At 42.0% G+C, this 22,932-nt stretch overlaps 1 protein-coding gene across 11 annotated transcripts in view; it reads right to left on the reverse strand.

The window, feature by feature from the left end:
* Positions 1-22,932, reverse strand: part of RPRD1B (regulation of nuclear pre-mRNA domain containing 1B) — a 77,439-nt gene that overhangs the window by 20,406 nt on the left and 34,101 nt on the right. For 2 of the 11 annotated variants that reach the window (XM_029219890.1, XM_029219884.1), the window contains one exon: positions 832-3,421. The exons of 6 other annotated variants lie outside the window; for them this stretch is intronic. In XM_029219890.1, the coding sequence (XP_029075723.1) occupies positions 3,272-3,421 (150 nt within the window). In that variant the 3' untranslated portion in view covers positions 832-3,271. Of the gene's footprint in view, positions 1-831; positions 3,422-4,862; positions 6,242-6,262; positions 12,306-22,932 lie in introns of those variants that run through there. 3 more of the 11 variants (XR_003793058.1, XM_029219885.1, XM_029219889.1) reach the window with 3 other exon arrangements.

Here is a 22,932-nt window from a genome sequence, read left to right on the forward strand (position 1 = left end):
CTGAGATTCACATATTACATTCAACCTTTATATTTTAAGACAGAACTTGGTTAATGCATAGCCTCAACTTTCCAAATCTGATCTTCATCTTGGGTTGCATTTAGCCTTGAAGGACCAGGGCTACAGCAGTTTTTTTGCGTCATGAGATAAACGGGATAAACTGGTAACTGTACTTCTTTTGGTAAATGCTGCCCTCACCCAGTAAGAAAGGTTAAAATCATCCTTCTAAACATATCAATTGCTTCAAAGGAAAGTATTTCAAACCATTTTTTGTTATTTTGAGTTTTAACCAGTAATAGTCAATATGCTCTCACCGAATTTAAAAGTGAAAAGAAACCCACAAAAAATGTTTTTAAAAGATATATCACTTGGGTTTGCAATTATCTCATGTTTATTTTACTGTTCAGAGTGGTTTTCGCTGTACTGCCAAAATCAAATCTCTCTTACGAGGCCTAGTGGTACGAACAGAAGTGCTGAAATCAAAGAACTTGCAAGTTTTAATCTGTCGGAGACCGTGTGGTACTAGGCAAAGAGTCATTTAACCTCTCTCCATCAATCCCACTTCCGTACAATGAAGATAAAACTATGAAGGTATCTCTCCTTTGTACTGTGTGAATTGGCTAATTAAAGCTAATTAACCCCCTGGAAAGAACCAAAAGATACTCTAAGTGCTGAGTATTTATGGGCTACTAAACAGTCACAAAAACTCCTAAGAGACAAGACTCTGCAGAGACAGCACAATCTCTATTGATGATTACTAATTACCCACTGATTACAAACAAAGCTTTGGGTGCTCCCTAACAGGGGAGGGAAAAGAAACATTACACAATGTCATTCAACAACACCATCTTTATTCAAAAATATATATCTATGAGACATTTCAGAATATACTGCTACCGCCAATGGCAGCCTATACTTCTAAATAAAGTCCTAAATTAATATACAAATTTAAGCTTTAAAAATATTCTTTAAGAAAAAAAACAGAACAAAAAACAAGGGAAGATTGAAGACTTTCTGAGGATGAAGACCTGAAGGAAAGGTCCTGGAGGCCAATGGATGCCCTAAGTATAGGAGAACACAGAACAAAATCCACCCACCCCGCCCTGCCAGATCACCTCACACATACAAGGAGAGAGGTTCATTTAAATTAAACAAATGGAGTAGAGAATTAAGAGTTAAAAAACAAAACAGAACTAACTTCCTTACAGGAAGTCCACTAGTAACAGGTGTTAAGAGGCCGACACATTCATTTACATAACTGCTAAAGTTTCATTTCTTGCTCTTGCTGTAATAATTATGCACCAATTTCTAGTCAAAGACTCAATCAGATAAAACAGAGCAGTGGGCAAAATCCATTATGTTATAACATTTTCATCTAGCTGATGACAGCATCTACTACACCTTTTTGGCTGGTTTGTGGCTGGTAAGACTTTGCTTCCTTGGTGAAAGCAAGCACAGAGTTTGTGCAAGATGGGTCTGTTCAGAAGCAAGCTCATCTGCGGGACTAAAGCAGCACGCCACGCGGGGGGGGGGGGCTTATATGCAGAAACAGCAAAGACTGGAATTTATTCTGCAATTTTAGTAAAAGTCCTTTACTGCCCTATGGCCTCTGGGAGAAAAGCTTTATATATAGATTCATTAATTTAATAATGACAGGACAACAGGCAGTGTCAATATGCAAACAACACACAGACCGTATTCAATCTGAAAAATAGCTTAAATGCTACTAGGTTCTACACAGAGTTAAACTGCACACCTGCTATGACTTTTTATCATTTTCACTTCATGGCAGGCAGGAAAGCTTCTTGAAGGGAAGCCTGTTACACTTTTAAAAACAGACGTTATGTTCTAACACGCTGAACATGTAAAATTACATGTAATTGGCTTTTTGGTAATCCTGAAAAGAGCAACTCAAAATAATGGAGATTCTGAAGCCCCCTCCACTGAATTCCTTTTTATATAGCTTTTGGATTTCAGCCTCTGGGCTATAATTCCTGTTACACTATTTGGGCAAATTGTTTTCTGCCCTTTCCAATGTCAAAAATAAGCCTGCCAAATTAGCATGATTTACAGTCAGCAGGCCTAACCTTTACTAAAAGCAAGGTAATAATCCTCTCTAACTACATTATATAGTCAAATGTCAGCTGGCATGATAATGGAATTAAGACTCCCAATTAATATCCCTCACTTTCCCCCTTCCCGAGATGAGCTATTCAGTAACATCTGACACAAAGTACTCCTCCTCCTAGGGGCACAAGGACACGTGCAGTGGTGTGAAGTGAAGGACAGACAAGCATGCACAGAGTGTCATATTTGCAGGGGATATTTTCAAGTTTAGTCACCATGCTGTGGACACGTGCCCACGCAGTGAATTAAATGTTAGTGTGTGCCCGACTCCCCAAAAGAAAGGGCCAAAGCAACACCCACGCAGAGCCCGGACTCCCAGAATGCCTTTAGCTTTGGGGGCCCACAGTGCCATTTCTAACAACCGCCTTCACAACCAACTGGGGCAAAGATCATGTTTCGAGGAACGCGCTCTCTGACAGTGGGTGGCACCCTTGATAAGTGCAGCCTGGGAAGGTTGTTGGATAGGAACCTAAAGCAAATAACTTATGTTTAATTCATGCTTGTGATCTGTTAGTCGTTCTCTGAACTATGACTTGATGTCCCAGATCAGCTTTATTGCTAGATCCTCTAGTCTGCTCACACACGCACCTAACCTTTGACTACGCATTGCTGGAAGTCACAGTAAGGGAGGATCCGAGATTTGGCAAACTCTGTACGGCAAAGCTGCTCAACAGCCGTGCCTCCAACCTCTGGGGTGGATGGCGGCCAGGAAAGCCAACTACTCCAGAGTTGAGTCCCTCAGCAGAAGTTCAAGTGAACTTGAACAAGCCCAACTCAGAAAGGAGAAGCTGCTTTCATGACACAATGCTGTCGGGAGAGACAAGATTCTTCTACACATGATTTTCATAACTTCTTGGGTGTAAAGAGAGAGCTAAGAATGGAAAACCAACAGGGGCGTGGAAACATGAAGTGAGTTTGTATGCTTTCCAAATATAAATCTAAACTGGATTCCATTCGCCACTGTCCTCAATTGTGCTCAACAGGAGAGGCTGGAGAGGAGAATCAGACCCTGCGGTTCTTTCTTGAGGCTGGGGGAGCTGAGCAGAAAGAGGGATAGAACCAGGGGCTACTAGGTTATTTCCAACCATGACTTGCCCTCTTCTTTCTGCTGGTACAGATGGGAGTCTGGGGCATGACACCTGCCTTAGTCAGTTGAAAACAGGTCACCAGCAGAGGGCAGGGGGGCCAAGCCCCCTGTGACGTTGGGCAGCAACGAGAGGTCTGGCAAGCTCTGAATATGGGACTTGAGTTCCTTGCGGACCTGGGTTACCCGAGCAAGCTTCTGTTTATATTCCTAAGGAGACAAAGAGAACACAATGCAGTTAAGTCTGTGTGTGCTGATGGTCAGGTTTAAAGAGCAGACACAGATACTCTCACCTTCTTGCTCTGCGTGCTCCTCACCAGAGAGCCCCTCCCCCATTCAGCTAAACATTCATTCAAACTCTCAAAAGGCAAAACTTTAAATAAAAAAAGGAAAGCTCAAGAGCTCAATACTGGCAACAGTGAATGAAATGGTATTCAGCTAAGCACTTGAGATTTGGAAGTAAAAAGTGATGTTCTGTATTTGCGGTGTCTTTGGTTCTTATCTATTTCAGAATACTTTATAAAATAAAATAAAGCCTAAGCTTTAAAATCATTTTGAAAACTCCACCTAGACATGGCTAGAAAAACCACTATAAAGCTATATTTTCTGTGTTAAACTTAGATTAACCCAGAGTTATTATCTTCGTAGACAAGGACTACAGAAGCTTAAAATTCCCACTGCCACTGCCTGTGTCCAGGACTTCCTTGTTCCACACCTGAGAAGTGCGGCAAGGCCCAGCTGACGCCTTCTAGTAGACTCCCCTGAACAGACTTATCTTCCAGAAGCCCAGCTTTCAAGTCACTCCTCTGAGAAAGGGAAGCATGGCACGGCACTATCTCCATGACTGCTCCCAGCAGCAAGGTCTTCTTACAACTTCCCAACCCCCCATGCATATGCCAGAGCTTGCACAGGCCGTTTGTTCAGGATTCCCCTCAAGCCTGAAGGGATCTCTTTCTTCTCCTGGTCCTGGCAAAGTCCTGACTCCACTCCTTCGCCTACTTGCTGAGTCCCACTCCTCCAGAAAAATCTTTCCTCCTTATCCAAGACGTTGGTCCCCATCTCCACTGGCCTTCCTGTGCACTGCGCCCCTAACAGACTGCTCTTAGGTACTCTCTCCATACATATAAGACTTCTATGTTCCCCTAAAATATGACTCCCCTGATGACAGGAACTGAATATACTGTTTTCTTTCCTCAGCTCCCAGCTAAAAGGTCTTCTTGGTAAATCTGTATGGAGTAACAACTCTGGGCCATGTGAGATCTGTGGTTTACAACCCCTTTGGGGCTTGACTTTTTCCCTCTGTGTCACCCTCCTTGGTGTTTCTGCAAAGATAAGGAGGTTCCTGAGGCTGGGCCTTTGGTGACTGAAGCGTCTCCTGCAGGAAGGTAACAGAAAGCACTGGGCTAAGACGCAAAGCCCTGGGTTTAGTTCTGGCTCTTTTAGTTTCTGTGTGACTGTGGATGTGTTCCCTCCTTTCCTTCATCCTTCTTTATCTGAAAACTGAAGGAACTGAACCACTCGTAAGGTTTTTCTTCAAGTTCCAGATTCCTTCATGCCAGACACCTGAGAGGCAAAGGGTTTGAGGGCATAAGCTTAAGCACTCCTAGGAAGAGTGATAAGACAGGAAAAAGGTTAAATGAAGAACACTTACTTTGAGTTGTAAAGACAAATTCCAAGCAAGGAGTGGAAGAGGGGAATGGGGAAATGGGCAGGGAGGCTCCACCCCTACATGACTGGTGGCGGTCAGCCTTCCACCTGAAATGAGAGCTGCTCACACAAGCCATCAAACGAACAGACAAGTGACAGGTTAAGAAAGTAAGCTCTCCTGGCACCCCATGTTTTACCTTCGTAGACTTAATACAACTAAAATAATGACTTACGTTAATTATTGATAGTGACTCCTCCATCAAACTAGTAAGCGTCGGGAGGCTAGGACCAGACCTATATGCTTCACCCAGCATCCACCATGCCCAGCAGTGCCCTGTAAACAGTAGGTGTCTACACAGCTGCCCAATGAATTAACAATATATAAAAGATAATATCATGCACAAGCACACCACATAAAGTAATCACCTTTCATTCTTGAAACTGAAAACTACTTTCAAATCTGAGGACCTAAAACGTGAAGGTTCTCTGTCCTTCCCTCCACAAATAGTTTTCGTCTTTGGTTTCACAGACTTCACAGGAAATTAACAGAGAAGACCAATTCTCTATTACTGGACATGGATTCATTTATTTAACTTCTCCTGAATTCTAGGTACAAAAAAGGTAAAATAGTTACTGAATAGTTACCCCTTGCTCCCTGCCCAAATCCTCTGACCAAAGCTGACAACTGAAAGCCACCTCAACTCAGAGCCATCCAGTCTTGGTAGCTACAGAGCACTTCAGTTGAAGGAATTCCTCAAGAACAGTTTGAAAATCACCGAGTCTCTAGTGAGCTGACCTGAGATCAGAATCCAAGGGTCCTCACTCTTGGGTAATCCTTAGACTAATTTAGCAAGTCCACCTGAAGTCAAAAGGAAAGGTGGCTGGGACTTCCCTGGTGGTCCAGTGGGAAGACTCTTACACTCCCAATGCAGGAGGCCAGGGTTTGATCCCTGGTTGGGGAACTAGATCCCGCATGCATGCCGCAACTAAGAAGTCCACATGCTGCAACTAAGACCTGGTGCAGCCTAAATAAATAAATAATAAATAAATAAATATTTTTTTTAAAAAGAAAGGTGATCTGATAACACCCCCACACTACCTTAAGTTCAAATAACTCTCTTCAAAGGCAATCTTAAAAAAAAAAATCCCATTTATTCCTGTTTAGGAGAGTGGAGAGGTATCTCATCATGCTTAGGCTGCTATTATATTCTAGATATCACCACAGAAACTTCATTTTAATAAAAGGAAATATGTTCCATATTAAAGTCCTCTCTTCAGGCCACTCTGAAAGTGGATGGATCATACCCATACCTCCTTGTGCCATGGCATTTCTTCTCATTCTCTTCCCATAGGGATTTCTATTTTAAGAGCAGTTGCATGAGCCTAGGAGGAGGGCATCACGAGAGAAAGGATGAAAGTGGGATTCACTGAAAAGGATTAAAAAACATAGAGTTGCAAAATACAAGGTTAATATATAAAAGTCAATTGCTTTCCTATATATACCAGCGATGAACTAGTGGAATTTGAAATTAAAACCCAATATCTTTACATTAGCCCCAAAACAATGAAATACTTAAGTATAAATCTAACACAATATGTATAAGATCTATAGGAGGAAAATTACAAAATTCTGATGACTGAACACAGAAGTAAATAAATGGAGAGATATTCCATGTTCATGGATAGGAATATTCAATTCTATTAGGATGTCTGTTCTTCCCAACTTGATCTACAGATCCAAGGCAATCCCAACAAAACCACAGCAAGTTATTTTGTAGATACAGACAAACTAATTCTAAAGTTTATATGGCGAGGCAAAAGATTCTGAAGAGCCAACACAACGTTAAAAAAGAAGAACAAAGTTAGAAACTACCTGACTCTAAGACTTACTTTAAGCTGTGGTAATCCAGACAACGCCAATACTGGCAAAAGAATAAACAAACAGATCAATGCAACAGAATAGAGAGCCCAGAAATAGACCCATATAATCAACTGATCTTTGACAAAGGAGCAAAGGCAATACAGTGGAGAAAAGATAGTATTTTCAACAACTGGACATCCACATGCAAAAAACCAGATCTAGACACAAATCTTACATCCTTTACAAAAATTAACTCAAAATGAATCAGAGACCTAAAGGTAAAACACAAAACCATAAAACTCCTAGAAGATAACACAGAAGAAAATCTAAATGGTCTTTGGTTTGGTGATGACTTTTTACATACGACACCAATGGCATGATCCATGAAAGAACTGACAAGCTGGACTTCATTAAAATGAAAAATTTCAACTCTGCAATAGACTGTCAAGAGAATGAAAAGACAAGCCAGAGACTGGGAGAAAATGTCTGTGAAAGACATCACACGTCATCAGGGACATGCAAATTAAAACACTGTTGAGGGGCTTCCCTGGTGGTGCAGTGGTTGAGAGTCCGCCTGCCGATGCAGGGGACATGGGTTCGTGCCCCGGTCTGGGAGGATCCCACATGCCACGGAGCAGCTGGGCCCGTGAGCCACGGCCACTGAGCCTGCGCGTCCGGAGCCTGTGCTCCGCAACAGGAGAGGCCACAGCAGTGAGAGGCCCGTGTGCCACACAAAAAAAAAAAACACTGTTGCGATACCACCCCACACCTATTAGAATAGCCAAAGCACAGAACACCGACAACACCGCATGCTGGTTAGGATGTGGAGCAAGAGGAACTCTCAAATACATTGCTGGTGGGAATGCAAAATGGTACAGCCACTTTGGAAGACAATTTGGTGGCTTCTTACAAAACTAAACATACTCCTACCATATGATCCAGCAATCATGCTTGTTGGTATTTACCCAAAGGAAATGAATATCTATGCCCACACAAATACCTGCACGCGAATGTTCATAACAGCCTTATTCCTAACTTCCAAAAGCTGGAATCAACCAAGATGTCCTTAAGTAGGTGAATGGATAAATAAACTTTGGTACATCCAAACAACAGCATATTATTCAGCACTAAAAAGAAACGAGCTATCAAGCCATGAAAAGACATGGAGAAACCTTAAACGCATATCATTTAGTGAAAGAAGCCAATCTGAAAAGGCTAACTATGAATCCAACTATATGACATTCTGGAAAAGGCAAAATCATGGAGACAAAGGTTGGAGGGAAGTAGGGAGGGATGAACAGGTGGAGCAGAGATGATTTTTAGGGTAGTGAAAGTACTGTAATGATAAATTATACATTTGTCCAAACCCACAGAATGTGCAACACCAATGCGAACTCTAATGTAAACTACTGACTTTAGGTGATTATAGTGTGTCAGTGTAGGTTCATCAACAGTAACAAATGTACCACACCTGGAGAATGTTGATAGTTGGGAGACTATACATATTTGGGGATAGGAAGTATGTGGGAAATCTTTGTACCTTCGTCTTAATTTTGCTGTGAACCTAAACTGTTCTAAAAAACAGCCTTCAAAAAAAATGACCAATGGGACAAGAGGTTAAAATGTATCAGCAAGAGTGACTAGATATATATTCTAAATATCTAAATTCAGGTAAAGACTGCTTTTAAAACTGTTAAAACAGGGACTTCCCCGGTGGTCCCTGTGAAGAATCTGCCAGTTAGGTCACAGCACTCCCTTGACAGCTAGCTGCCTTTCCAGTTATTCTCTTAGGTTCTGGATGGGCAAAGGAAACAGACCTCAGGAGAATCCAAGAAGCTTTTTTCTCAAATTACTAGCCTGCCTTCTGACAACTGTGGTCCACAAGCTCTGCTGCTACAAGGTTCCAAACCATGCCCTCAGCAACTCCTGTGCTCAGCAGAAATCCAGGCTTCCTTTCATGATACCATGAAAACCAACTTCAAAGTGATGAGACTTATTCAAGTTCTTTTGACTCATTTAAGTGTGCTGCATCCCACAGTCTCTTTAGCTCACCAAGTACCATTCAAACAAATGATGTGGCAAGGTGGTCACATGCTCCTTGCTTAAAATACCTTACACTTGTAACAGAGGACTTAGCATTTAATCTAAGGCTCATGCTCCCCTGCCTGGTACAGGAATTCGAGAGATCAAGCCCTGTACCATTTACACCAGCAGATGACGCCGCCGCACCGCTCCTGCTCATCAGTCTTCTCTCCCTGCCAGCTAATTCACCTCACCCACACTTCACACGGCTCTTTTTCGTACTCTTGTCTTCAGACACTTGCCTCTTCCTCCACTACCTACCTTAAGCAGGAAAAGACAAGGCAAACCCGGGCAGCTGTTGCTTTTCCTTCCCTGCTCATGAATAATTTATACTGGGGTGGTGGCAGAGGTGATGGGTTGAGCTGAATCCTCCATTCTGCTACAGGCACCTACTGCAGCAAACCCCACGCCACCCTAGAGAGGCCATGGGGAGCCATGAAACAGGCAGGAGTTCCACCAGATTTGCTGCTACGGCTGCCCTGTTTCAGGATCCTTGAGGAGAGGAGGTGGAGGGGAAAGCAGGCACCTGTGAGGAATTGCCTGGGTTTATTGACTGCCAAGAAATGTTCAAAACATAGAAGGTAAAGGCCCAACACGTAGTTCTAAGATAATGCCGAGGATTTATGGTCCTGACAAAGCTCTGGAATCTTGCCTCACAGACTTTTCAAACCAGAGGGAGAAAATGTGTCCAACATCCCCCTGCTTCCTATGGATCCAGCTGACTTTGTGGGAACACAGTCCAGCATGGAGTACCAAGACAACTGGCTGAAGGAAGCAAGGCTGACACATTCCTTGCCTTTCTTGGTTACAGCGGTCAGCCAAATCTGACATGCTGCAGATGCGCTTGGGGATAAGATGGTTAGAAACGGCAGGGTCCGACATCACAGTGACCTTTCGACAGGAATTTCACTTTCAAAACAAACAAAATTAGAAGCATATCCTCTAACAACTCATGTAAGAAATAACGATCAAAATGTAAACACTGTCAAACCTACTTTTTTCTTGCTAAGAAGTATTTACATAAGAAATATTATGTTAGAAATAACACCACAGGCAGGGGCTTGATTTGATAAGATTTCCAGTAACAAGACTCATGTGTTCCTTTATCTTGCCCTGTTGTGCTATAGGACATACGGTATATAAAAATCACCCACTGCTTGGCTACTCCCAATTAAGAATAATAAAGGGTTATTATGCATGAAGAAGTTTATGAAGGGCCCTGTTCAGAGAACGGCTTCAGAGTCAAAGAACGGCTTCATTGCATGAAGGGTAAAGAGAGCCAGGCAGAAAGGGGAAGCTGATCCTCGCCCTAAGATTACTTAACGTGCCCACTCAGCCCCCTCGTCCTGCCAGGAGGCTCACCTCTTGCCACTAAGGCTCACAGGATCTACAAGAGGCTCACCTCTTGCCACTAAGGCTCACAGGATCTACATGTAGAAGTCACAGCTTCTACTTAAACCCCAATTAGTTAATTAATTTCTCTTTCTTTCATTCATTTTTCTTAAGGGAAAATACAACCTATAGATCTTTGGACTGAAAATCAGAATGCTGTTTTTAATTTTTCTTCAAGGATCTACGCGGGAACGTTGAAAACCCATCACTGACTTGCACCTCTCTCTCACCCAGCTCCATGCTCCATATGACTTAGTGGCAGCGGAGACATCTCAAAATGACACATTCTGGGATGTCACAGCAGGGCTGGAGCTGCTGAGTAAGATGCAAGATACAGGGAAAAGAGGAAGTCGTGGCTCCGATCCCAGTATTCAGGGCCTTGCAGCTCCATTACTAAAATAAGTAATAAAGGTATTGTTGGGGCTCAGAGTGGGCTGCCCTAAAATATGCCACCGTGGCATACTGATTATTTTGAATTGAAGCTGCTTAAGAAGCCGCTGATATAAGGAAGAAAAAAAAAGACTCTGACCCTCCTCTGTTTCCCTGAAAAGCAGGAAATAAATCTCTCATGTGAAAGGTTCACTCTGCATCTGGAGGTAGAAGGAAACACTGTCAGAGACAAGGAGTCCAGAGCCAAGAAGCCTGTATAAACAAACCTTGTTACTTTACTTCTTTAATTTACTACCCCAAGCTTAAACTCTCTTTAGAGTCTTTTCTAATTCAGCACCCAAAGCCTAAGTTTTTTTGTGCTGTCAATTCCTCACAAATTTATTGTTTGTCTAAAAAGTATAAAAGCTGCCTTCTCTGGCTACTTCTTAGGTCCCATTTTTATGAGATTTCCATGCACATGATTAAAATTTGTTTCTTTTTCTCCTCTCAATCTGCCTTCTGTCAATTTTATTCCTAGTCCAGCCACAAAAGCTAAAGAGGGGCAGAGGAGGAAATCCCTCACCCCCACCCGCTTCCAACAGAACACACAAAGTACTTCCCAGAAGGGAAAATGACAAAATGACCACAATTAGGAGTATTCTCAGAGCAATCCAACCAGCCACTGGAGGGATCAACTGGGAACAGCCTTCTTAAACCTGAAATCGTACCACAAAGTGTCTGCAGGGTATCGCCTTCTCCCCAGAGGACCCTCTACACAAAAGGTTTAAGGGAGCTTCTACTATCACAACAAAAACCCCCTTCTGATAGGGAATTGCAAAAGCAAGGGAAGAAGAATGAAAAGTCACTGTAAACACATAACTAAACTAATAAAAATGAAACTAACAAAAATAAAATCAATTTTAGGACTGGGCAAATTTTCAAACCTTAATGTAATCATAAAGCTAAAATGTACAATTTAACAGATGTCCATAAAAGTGCTTTAAAAAGAGACATTTAAAAATGACCTGGGTGCTTCAAAAATGCTTACACCATTTATGCAATGGACCCCTCATACAAAACCAGATAAAACCAAAATACTAATGTACAGGAAGAATTATTTATAATTAATTCTTTTTTAAAAAGTTAACCTTCAAAAATGCAAGTTTTATGCAAATAAAGCCCCCACAAACTGACTTCCTTAATGACTATTTTAATAAAGAACCAGGTTATTGCTGTGCAAGCATCGAAGGTGCCAACTTTTCACCTGTTTCTCCTTTTGAGCCTAATACTGGTGGAGTCAAGCATTCCTAGAAGGCAGATGAGAAGCAAAGGGTAGAAAGGAAAAGGACATTTTTCACAAAAAATAATTTTAAGCAATGTTTACTATAATTTTAAGTGCTATATGGTCTGCCTGAAGCAGGCTAGCCTGTAGGTTACTGCACAGTATTTGGATACAGCTCTCTCTATAAGCAATAAAAAAACATCAATTCCTTCCCATTAGCAAAAAAAGGAAGAAAATGCATTTCCTAGCTCCTCCAAAAGACTGAAGGTATATCACCCTCCCACTGGAGGGAGGTAGGTCTCTGTGGTAGAACAGAAAAAACTCAGAGTCAGAAAATCCAAGGTTCAGATCCTACTCCACCTCTTGTCTGTGGTACGACATGTGACTTTACCTTGCTGGGCTTAGCATCCTCCTAAGATGGGAATGGAAATAATGCCTATATCCTGGGGTGATGTTGAGTTCTGAAAGAGACCAAGCACTTGTTAAACTGTTCAATGTCAATGAGCAGATCTGAGAGGGGAAAAGAACAATCACCCTTCCCATGTTTATTATTTTATAATATTTAATCTTCCTGATTTATATGTTAAAGATGTACAGAACTGAAGAAAAAGAGAATTATTAATGGGATACAAAATCCTTCCTCCCACAAACCATTTGAGTATGACCTGAAAATTTAGCACATTTACTAGAAGCTGGCTTGAGAAAATGAAAAGGCCCATGACCTCCAAGACGAGGGGAAAGAAGTCACAGAATTTTTAATTTGGTGGCACCATAGTCCAACCCTATCAATCTAAAAGCTGAGTGAGAAAAAGAATTTGTCTCAGGAGTAAAGCCTAGATCTCGCAGGAACGTCCTCAACCAGAAGGAGTCCCTGTTGAAGATATCCTCTGACCGCACCTGGAGATAAACCGAACTGCAACCGTATGTGCCACCTGAGGTCAGACGCTGAGCCAAGCATCAGGATTAGGGTTGGGGATGAAAGAATGACAATATAGCCAGGATTTTATGATCTGGTCAGAGAATCACCAAATAATCCCTAAAGAGAATGACAAACTATGTGGTGCTCTAAAGGAAAATGATAGGAAGCTACGACAGTATATATGCGGGGTGGCAGCGGGGAGAGACCTGGCTTTATGGGGTGGAGATGGGGTTTCTGGGAAATACTGTTTGACTTAGGATATAAACGATGAATGGGGATCAACCAGGTAAGGGTAACCAGTGGGAAGTAAAGGAGGGAGAGAGTGTTCTACACAGAGGGAACAGCACATATGAAGCCAGAGACAAAAGAAGGCCAGCACAGACAAAATGCAATGGAACATGGCAAGAGATATGGCTGATGAGGTCAGCAGGGGCCAAGTCCCGGGGTGGGGTAGGGGGACGGCCACATGCGAGGATTTGGGCCTATATTCTAGGAGCAATGGGAAGCCATTTAAATTTTTGAGCAGAGAATGACATGCCCAGAGCTGCATGCTGAAAACATCACAGGGTGCCATGCAAAGAATGGATCACAGGGCATAAGAACAAATGCAGACGGATCAGTAACCAGGCTACTGCAGGTGACCAGGGGAGACACAGTGACAGCCTGAACTAAGGTGGTGGAGGTGGAGACAGAGATGAAGAGAAGGGGGACAAATTCAAGAAAACCTGAGGAGACAAAGATCACAATGGCTTGGTGACTACTCCAATGTGGAAGACAGGCGACGGGAGGTTGTCTGGCAGAGGTGCAGCAGAGGAGCTGAGGGAGAGACTGGGACGTGAGGAGGGTGAAATGCTTGGCATGGGAGGTGGGAAAAATAGGGGGAGAAACACTGGATGAGGTCCAGTGTCTGGTTTTGATGAATGGCAATGCTCTTCTCCAAGAGAGGGGAAGGGCAGGAAAGGAAAGGTTGGAAGGGGAGAGATGGTGTGTTTTGACCATATTAAGTAAGAAGTATCTGTGGAAATAAGATAAATGGGTCTTAAGTACAAGGAAGTGTCTAGGTAAAGGTTTAGATTTAAGCCATCAGCACAAAGGTGGTAGCTGAAGCCACTTTATGTCACTCAAGGAAAAGGTCTGGAATAAGAAAAAAGCCAAAGGAAAGCCCATATTTACAGGGCAAGGATGGAGAAAAGCTGATTAAAGGACAAAAGTCCTAGAACCAGCAGAAGGTGGGATACAGAAACCAGAGAAGGAAAACACATAAAAATTATTAAACAGTATAAAATGCTATAGAGAGGGCCAAAAAGAGAAAAGGAGATGAGAGACAGAGACTGAAAAGTATCTTTTGGCTTTTGAGATTAGACTACTGGTGGAAGATTCTAAAGACAGTAATGGAGATACACCTGCTAAACTGCAATGGGGTAAGCAGAGGCAGCAGGAGAAACACGACGTTACAAAGGGATAGTGGCAGTGGTGCAGGGGTGTGCTTGTGTGAATGTGATTTTAAAAAATATTAGAGAGGAAAAGTATGCTACACGTGCTGAGAAGGATGCTTTCAGCCAGCCTACTGGAGATTTCTTCCACAGAAAGGAAAATAACTTGGCCCTAAAGATCCTGTGAGATAAAGAAAGGCAAACACTAACAACTTAGGTTAGACAAGTATCGGAACCTGTTTGCCCCAGGTGAGGGTAAAATTATTATTTTATAAATGAAAAACCACACCAAAGACAAGAGGCTGCAAAGACCGCTGGCCTCAGTAGAGAAAGTCAGAAAGAGCCTGGAATGGGCACTTTAGGTCCTCATCACTAAATCCTAACTGGGGCAAACGGTGTCTTTCTGGGAATAACTCCTAGTGAGTTTATGTCCCACGGAGCAGAAACACTATGGGCAAAATAAAAGGACTCGGAAAAGCACCAAATACATCATACCAGACATTATGAAGAAAAAGTGGGCTATGTCTATATATAATCACTATCCAAACCCCAAGAATGCTTAGAAGGCTGCTGGCAAATTTTTGCTGAGTTGAAATTTGCAAAGTTACTCTGCTTAAAATTCTCAAAGTACCTAACGACTGGAAGAAGCAAGAGAGTGGTCCACACTTTTTCCTAAAGATGCTGAAAGAAGCTGAATAAGGAAGAGAACAAATAAGGAGGCTGGCAGAGTCATAATGACATTTGGCTGGTACCATCACTTCTTTACAGGAAGCAGGCTGTATGTACCTCAGGGACTTTGTAAAGGTTTCAGGTTGACTCATTATAAGCATGCACATTTTTGCCCTGATCATGGAAAAAGACTCTTTCTGACCTTATTTCAGGCCCTACATTTTATAAGGAAAAACAAAGTCAGAGATATAACTTAGAAGATTGCAGAGTATGCCACAATCCAATTTTACTTTCTTCAAAAATCACAACTTGAAGTGGGAGAAGAAGGCCCACCTTAACAGGAGTAGGAACATTCATAAAGACTAAAATAGATCTTTGCTCAAAATAACATGTACCCATTGGGTCAAATAGACACCTAGACACAAGAGCTCAAATTTCTGTAATCTGAACTCTGCTCTCAAAGTTATGGTCACTCGGGCTTCCCTGGTGGCACAGTGGTTGAGAGTCCGCCTGCCGATGCAGGGGACACGGGTTCGTGCCCCGGTCTGGGAAGATCCCACATGCCGTGGAGCGGCTGGGCCCGTGAGCCATGGCCGCTGAGCCTGCGCGTCCGGAGCCTGTGCTCCGCAACGGGAGAGGCCACAACAGTGAGAGGCCCGCATACCACAAAAAAAAAAAAAAAAAAAGCTATGCTCACTCAAGTCAATACTATAATAAGAATTGCTATTTTCCCACATCTGTTTCAAATGTAAACAGATAAAACCTAGAAGAGACCCCTATTTGTCTGATTAAACTATTCAATGTCCATTCCTTCATAAAACGAAGATTAATCCTTAACTTGTGGATATATATACACATATTATACATATATATCTTCCATCTGTCTGTCTATAAAGCTCAATAAAGTTCTAGACTGCCTAAGATGCTTTGAAAAAGATCAAGAACGCTTAAGACAGATATGCCTACTGGTGGCAAAGACTTTGAAATGCATATGACCTGCAGGGTACTTAGAGACAAGCAGACATCTGCACACATACAGAATCAATTTTTAGAAATTTATAGGAAGGAATAATCCAGACTAGAAGTCCAAAGTGGGGGGCGGGGGGAGAAAAAAGAAACAGTACAATAAAAATAATCATTGAATATCCAACCACAGATATTCAAGCATCCATTTAAAATGTTTATAAAGTTTTTGTCAATAAGGGAAAATGATCACATAAAAGTTTTAAAAAGCATGACACTATGATTATTTTAATTTTAAAATAGGAGGAAAAAAATAAAAGAAATATACCAAAACTAAAAGTAGTTATCTCTGGGTCGTGAGATTACGATTTTTTTCTTTATACTTAATTTTTCTATGTTTCCTATGATGTGCTTCTTTTATAATCAGAAAAAAAGAAAAGAGAAAGAACTGAATATAAGTTGAATAAGAATGAATGTTTTCACAGACAAGCAGTGACATGGGGCCCGGATGCTGTTTTGACTCAATATGTATATGCACTTTATAAATAAATATGAAAAATTAGTGCCACATACACCAGCTAAAACTCAGTGGAGCTGTTTCAGGAAGGAGGAGGATTAATCAAAAGTTGAACTATAAATACAAAAACAACACTGTGGCTAAAAGTATGGAATTCCAGGGACTTCCCTGGTGGTTCAATGGTTAAAACTTCCCCTTCCAATGCAGGGGGTGCAGGTTTGATCCCTGGTCAGGGAGCTAAGATCCCACATGCCTTGCGGCAAAAAAACCCAAAACATAAAACAGAAGCAATATTGTAACAAATTCAATAAAGACTTTAAAATTGGTCCACACCAAAAGAAATTCTTTAAAAAAACAAAAAGTATGGAATTCCAGCTGGGAGAGCTTTGAAATCACATCACTTTTTTCAGTGTAAAGTCTCAAATGTCAGTGAACCATGCCCTTAGGTCACCAAGTAAGTAAAGTACATTATATGGGGCATTTTCCCCCCTGGAGTGACAAGAGATTAATATAGAAAGAACACACACACACACCTAAGCACACACACCGATAGATAAAAGTTCCAGCTGCAAATCTGGCCCGAGCTATAATCAGCACCGAAAATGAATGGAAGGAATCCAAGGACTAAACACTGCCTCCAAACTCCAAATTACTCACAGAACCACACAACTCAAGGAAAGTCCCCACCTACTGGAGGGAAACCTATTAAAAAAAAAAAAAAAAAAAGGGTCCCACATCAAAGGGATGAAAAAGCAGTAAGCAAGCCAAGGCCTGCTGTGTGGGGAAGGATACGAGTACAAACCCCCCATCACTTGACCCATGTGAGCAGACTGACCTGCCTCAACGACTATTCTGCAGTCCGTGCTGCTGACAGCACTGCTGGTCTAGGGAGGAAAGAATGACATGCTGAGGAAGGGCAGTGAGTACTGCTTAGCAGGGGACCAGGCAGGGCCTCTCAGTTCCCAGGGGAACACAGTAGATGATCACTGGAGTCAGGTTTCAGGAGACTGGGCTTCTGGTCCTCACTGACTTCCTCTGTGACCTTGAACTGCTCATATAAATGCTGATCTTTGTCTTCTCATCTAAAGTGAGGATTAGGGAATTCCCTGGTGGTCCAGTGGTTAGGACTGCGAGCTTCCACTGCAGGGGGCACAGGTTCAATCCCTGGTCAGGGAACTAAGATTCTGCACGCCACGCAGTGTGGCCAAAATTTTTTTAAAAACCAAAAAAACAAACAAAAACCCCCTCCGATTATAAAATGAGGATTCGATCACCTGCTCCCATCTGCCCTCACTATAATGGACGATGAGATACTGGCTTTCATCACCAGGGGGAAAGGGGAGAATTTACTCCAAAGCTGACAAAAAAGGAGCTCTCTATCTCCACCTACTGCGTATCCCATTACAGGAATGAACACTTCTAACCACCTGCTCCCTGCAGGGAGGTGGGGGATGCTGCCAAAAACAACAGACGGCCAGCAGTTTGGTTTAGCGCCCCTCAGCTACAGTCAAAGACTTGCTCAAGTCTGTTATAACCAAATTACAAACAGATACATGAAGAATCACAAGACAGCGCTGGATTCTGGGCTGTCTCCCCCTTCCCAGCCGTGTTGCCTGAAGTAGAAAGCTGTGCTCCCAAGTATTCATCACAGCTGAGGGGGAGGAGCCACGCTGGGGAAAGAGCAGCAGGCCCAAGTTCCATGAACCAGTTCTCCCTTCCTCGCAGAGCAAGGGCATGCACAGTTATAGCAGGAGGGTACTCGGAACGTTTGTGGCAAAATGGGCTCTCTCAAATTCAGAAAGGTTTTTTCGAGGGCCACTTTAGAATGCTTTCATGCAACCATTTTAACCCCCCTACATAAGATGTCATGTCTCTGAAACAAGATTCTTGGGATTGCTGAAATGATCAACTCTGGCTACTCTTCTGTGTAGAGTGTCTTTCTGCTGTGACCTGACCTTATGAAATAAATAAACTAATTAAAAAAACCCACAATAAACAAACAAAAACACAAACTCAATAAAAATCACAAGATGTCTGCTTTGAATTGTATTCCTGGTCTGGGCTAACTCTGGGTCTGAGTTTCTTTACCAATTCAGAAGCTGGACTATACAATCTCTAAGGTTCTGTCCAGCTCAGTACTCCTGTTAACGACCTTACCTAGACATCCAGGCCTTTACTTTGCAGAGTGAAGCTGGCTGTCACTGACCATGCCCTGGTGACTTTGTTGAGCGCACACGCATACATATGCATGCCTTCTAGAGGTGTGTAAGACACTGCCTACTGAAAGGAGGCGCACGCTGTCTTCTACTGTGGTCCCTGATACCGAGGGCACCTAAACAGGGCCTTTGTAATATCAAATGCATCAGTAAGTGATATTCTAGCATCTCTTTTAAAATCCTGCAGCAGAAATTAAAGCACACCTAAATAATTGGGAAGACATCTCATGTTCATGGATTAGAAGGCTTAAGATTGTTAAAATGGCAATAGTGCCGAAAGCAATCTCCAGATTCAATACAATTCCTATTAAAACTCCAACAGCCTTTCTTGTAGAAATGGAAAAGCTGATCCTCAAATTCACACAGAATTGCAACAGGCCCCAAATAGCCAAACAATATTGAAAAACAACAACAAAGTTGAGGACTCACATTTTCTGATCTTAAAACTTACTATGAAGCTACAGTGATCAAAATAGTTGTGATACCAGCATAGGACAGACACACAGATCAGTGGAATAGAACAGACAGTCCAGAAATAAACCCATACATCTATGGCCAACCGATTTTTTACAAAAGTGCCAAGTATTCAGTGGGGGACAACAAATGGTGCTGGGGCAACTAGATATCTATATGCAGACAATGAAGTTGCACGCACGTCCCCCTGCCCCACCTCACGTCATATACCAAAATTAACTCAATGACCCAAATGTAAAAGCTAAAACTACAAAACTCCTAGAAGAAAACACAGGAGTAAATCTTCATGATCCGGGATTTGCCAATGGATTCTTAAATGTGATACCAAAACACAAGCAACACAAGAAAAAACACAGTAGAACTCACCAAAATTAAAAACTTACTACATCCAAGGGCATTATGAAGAAATGAAAAGACAACTCATAAAATGGGAGAAAATATCTGCAAAGCATTTATCTGGCAAGAGTTTAATATCCAGAACATACAAAGAACTCTTACAATTCAAGAACAAACAACCAACCCAATTCAAAAATGGGCACAGGCCTTGAATAAACACTGCTCAAAAAAATGATACACAGGGCTTCCCTGGTGGCGCAGTGGTTGAGAGTCCGCCTGCCGATGCAGGGGACGCAGGTTCGTGCCTCGGTTCGGGAAGGTCCCACATGCCGTGGAGTGGCTGGGCCCGTGAGCCATGGCCGCTAAGCCTGCGCGTCCGGAGCCTGTGCTCCGCAATGGGAGAGGCCACAACAGTGAGAGGCCCGCGTACCGCAAAAAAAAAAAAAAAAAAAAAAAAAAAAGATACACAAATGGCCAACAAGCACATGCTAAGATGCTCATCCCCGTTAGTCGTCAGGGAAATGCAAGTCAAAACCACGAGATATCGCTTCACATCCACTAGGATGGCTAGAATTTAAAAAGACAGACAGTTATCACGTGCTGACGAGGATGTGGAGAAACTGAAACCCTCATACACTGCTAATGGGAATGTAAAGTGGTACAGCTGCTATGGGAAACAGTTTTGGTGGTTCCTCAAAAAGTTAAACATAGCATTCACCTTATGACCCAGCAATTCTATTCCTAGTTATACATATACCCAAGAGAAATAAAACGTATATCCCCACAAAAACTTGTACACAACTGTTTACAGCACCATTATTCATAATGGCCAAAATGCAGAAACAATCCAACTGTCCATCAACAAATTAATGGGTAGACATTTTTTCGTATCTATACAATGGACAATTCAGCCATAAAAAGAAATGAAGTACTGATACATGCTACAACGTGGATGAACCTAAAAAACATGTTAAGTGAAAGAAGCCAGACACAATTATATCAACTATCCAGCACTGGCAAATCCATGGGGATAGAAATCAGGCTGGCAGTTGCCAGGGGCTGGGAGGAGGGGGTGCATAGGGAATGACTCGTTAATGGATACAGGGTTTTCTTTTGGTATGACGGAATGTGAAATGTTTTGGAACTTGATATAGGTGGTGGTTGCATAATACTATGAATGTACTGAACGCCAGTGAAATGCATACACTTTAAAATGGTTATTACTTTTATGTTCTATACATTTCACCTCAATTAAAAAAAAATCTGCAGATAGGAACACATCTCCCCAGAGCTCTTCCCTGTGTGGCATATAGTCTGTGTGTGTACCAAGTGGCATGTATAATCACAGAACTGTCTCCTTTCAGTTCTAGAGCACTGCTAGTCAAACACCACGATGTAAAAGAAACCAACTGATGTGTTAAGGTGGTAAAATTTTGGGTACCTTCCCCCTTTTGATTTTTTTTCTTCAATGCTTGTACAAATAGATTTCCTTCTCTCTCTCTCTCTGCTTTTCACATGCCCTGATCAGTCAGACGGAACATACCACATCATACTTTCTCCAAACAAGACGGACACTTTGTCTGTCCTACTCTATGGCTTGTAAGCTTCTAGCAGTCACTTGGGTTAATGGTCACCTCTGTCACCCAGAAACAAACCTTCCTTTTGCTCCAAGAACTGAAGTTTAGAGGCTTTTCTGGTACCTTTGGCCTTTTCCTTTTTGAATTCACCTTCTTCTGTATCCTCCACATTCCTTATCCTCACTTCGGGGCTGCTGTTTGTGCTTCCTTCTACATGCCTTCTTTCCCATTTCTGTGTTTCCTCATGTTCATGACAAATATTAAGCAACTCTCCTTCTAACCTTGCCTGGAGTTTAAGGCCAATGTCTACCATAACACCCAAAAAGAAAAGCAGAAATAAAAGAAAAGGTAAAAAAAAAAAACCATCTCAAAATGAATCATGATTCTACTTCAAGGAAAAAAAAGAAAAGCAACACAAAGGAGGAAACCCCCAGTTTCCATCAAATACCTTTCTTTACTGATATATTCTTTACAACCAAGAATTAATTTTTTAATTCAACCTAGAAAATCCTCTTCTTTATGAAATAAGGTTTCATCAGGTGATGAATTTCACTCACAGAACAAATATTTACTGAGGAACAATTATGTTCCTGACACTGTAAGAGCAGCCAAAGAGCACATACTCTAATGAACTTTGGAAGACCTGCTGAAGGCAGTATGTTGTTCAAAAACTGCCCTGCATTTTATAAGTCTCTTATATTTTAAATAAACTTCGGATCAAATTAATGTTAAACATTAACATATTCATTTTTCCTTGGTCTATTTTAACTTAGACACAGTGAGTTAGGACAGTCCCCTTACTTTGAACATGTCTCACATTCTACTTTAACTCCTTTTTCGCTGTTTTTCTCACACTAGAGTGGAAGCTCACTGATGGGAGAGCGTACATCATGCTCCTCTCCGATTATCTCCTGCCTGGCATGGGCTTTGTTGACTTCATGACTGAGTAAGCAGCCCTTGAAAGAGTATGGAGCCTAATTCCCACAGGAGGGCTCCGGCACCCCGCTCCCATACCTTCTGTCTTTGCCTCCTTTCATAAATCTGTCTGCTCCAGCCGGGCTGTTCTCCATTTATAAATATATTTCCCTTCTTCAACTGCTACTTCCTTTTAAGAAAAGGCTTTAGTGCCTGCGAGGAAGTTTGGACTTAACCTTAAACCACAATCACAATTGCCAATTGTCTCCTTGATCTATATTATATACAATCCCTCAGTTTGGTTTTATGTTCACCGATGCTGTTTACTCAAGAATATGATTTCCTTGAGGGCAGAAACACAATCTCTCTGTGAGCCATAACTCTGTCTTCTACATCCCAGGGTCTGAATCATCCTAGGCTCTGAATCATTATATTCCCTATCCCAAACTTTAGAAGCCACTGAGAAATCTAACATAAAATTCTCAAGTGAAAGAATAAAAAGGTATGATTATTACATAAGGAAGATATAAACTTGAAGGAAAAAAAAAGCCTTACGTGTTAACAAATTAGAACTTTGGGAAGAAAAGACCCCCGAGCAAATAATTACATTTCTAGAGTTCTAAGAATTCCATATTCTACACCAACAGCAATGAAAAGATTAAAAAATAAAAGCAGGGCTTCCCTGGTGGTGCAGTGGTTGAGAGTCCGCCTGCCGATGCAGGGGACACGGGTTCGTGCCCCAGTCCGGGAAGATCCCACATGTTGCAGAGCGGCTGGGCCCATGAGCCATGGCCGCTGAGCCTGTGCGCCCGGAGCCTGTGCTCCGCAATGGGAGAGGACACAACAGTGAGAGGCCCGCGTACCGCAAAAACAAAACAAAACAATACAAAACAAAACAAAAGAAAAAAATAAAAGCAGACTTCATGATGTGGCAGTTTTAAAACAAGTATTGGCAGTATTAAAAAAAAAAATGTTAAAAGGTAGGTAACTTTACTTACTGTCCTCATCAGTAAGAGACTTTTGGAAGATTTATAAGAATTCATAGTAATAATGCACCTTTCAAGTGGCA

The sequence above is a fragment of the Monodon monoceros genome, unplaced genomic scaffold, assembly GCF_005190385.1.
Source record: "Monodon monoceros isolate NGI ecotype Baffin Bay Population unplaced genomic scaffold, NGI_Narwhal_1 Super_Scaffold_13, whole genome shotgun sequence".
Lineage (NCBI taxonomy): Eukaryota > Metazoa > Chordata > Mammalia > Artiodactyla > Monodontidae > Monodon > Monodon monoceros.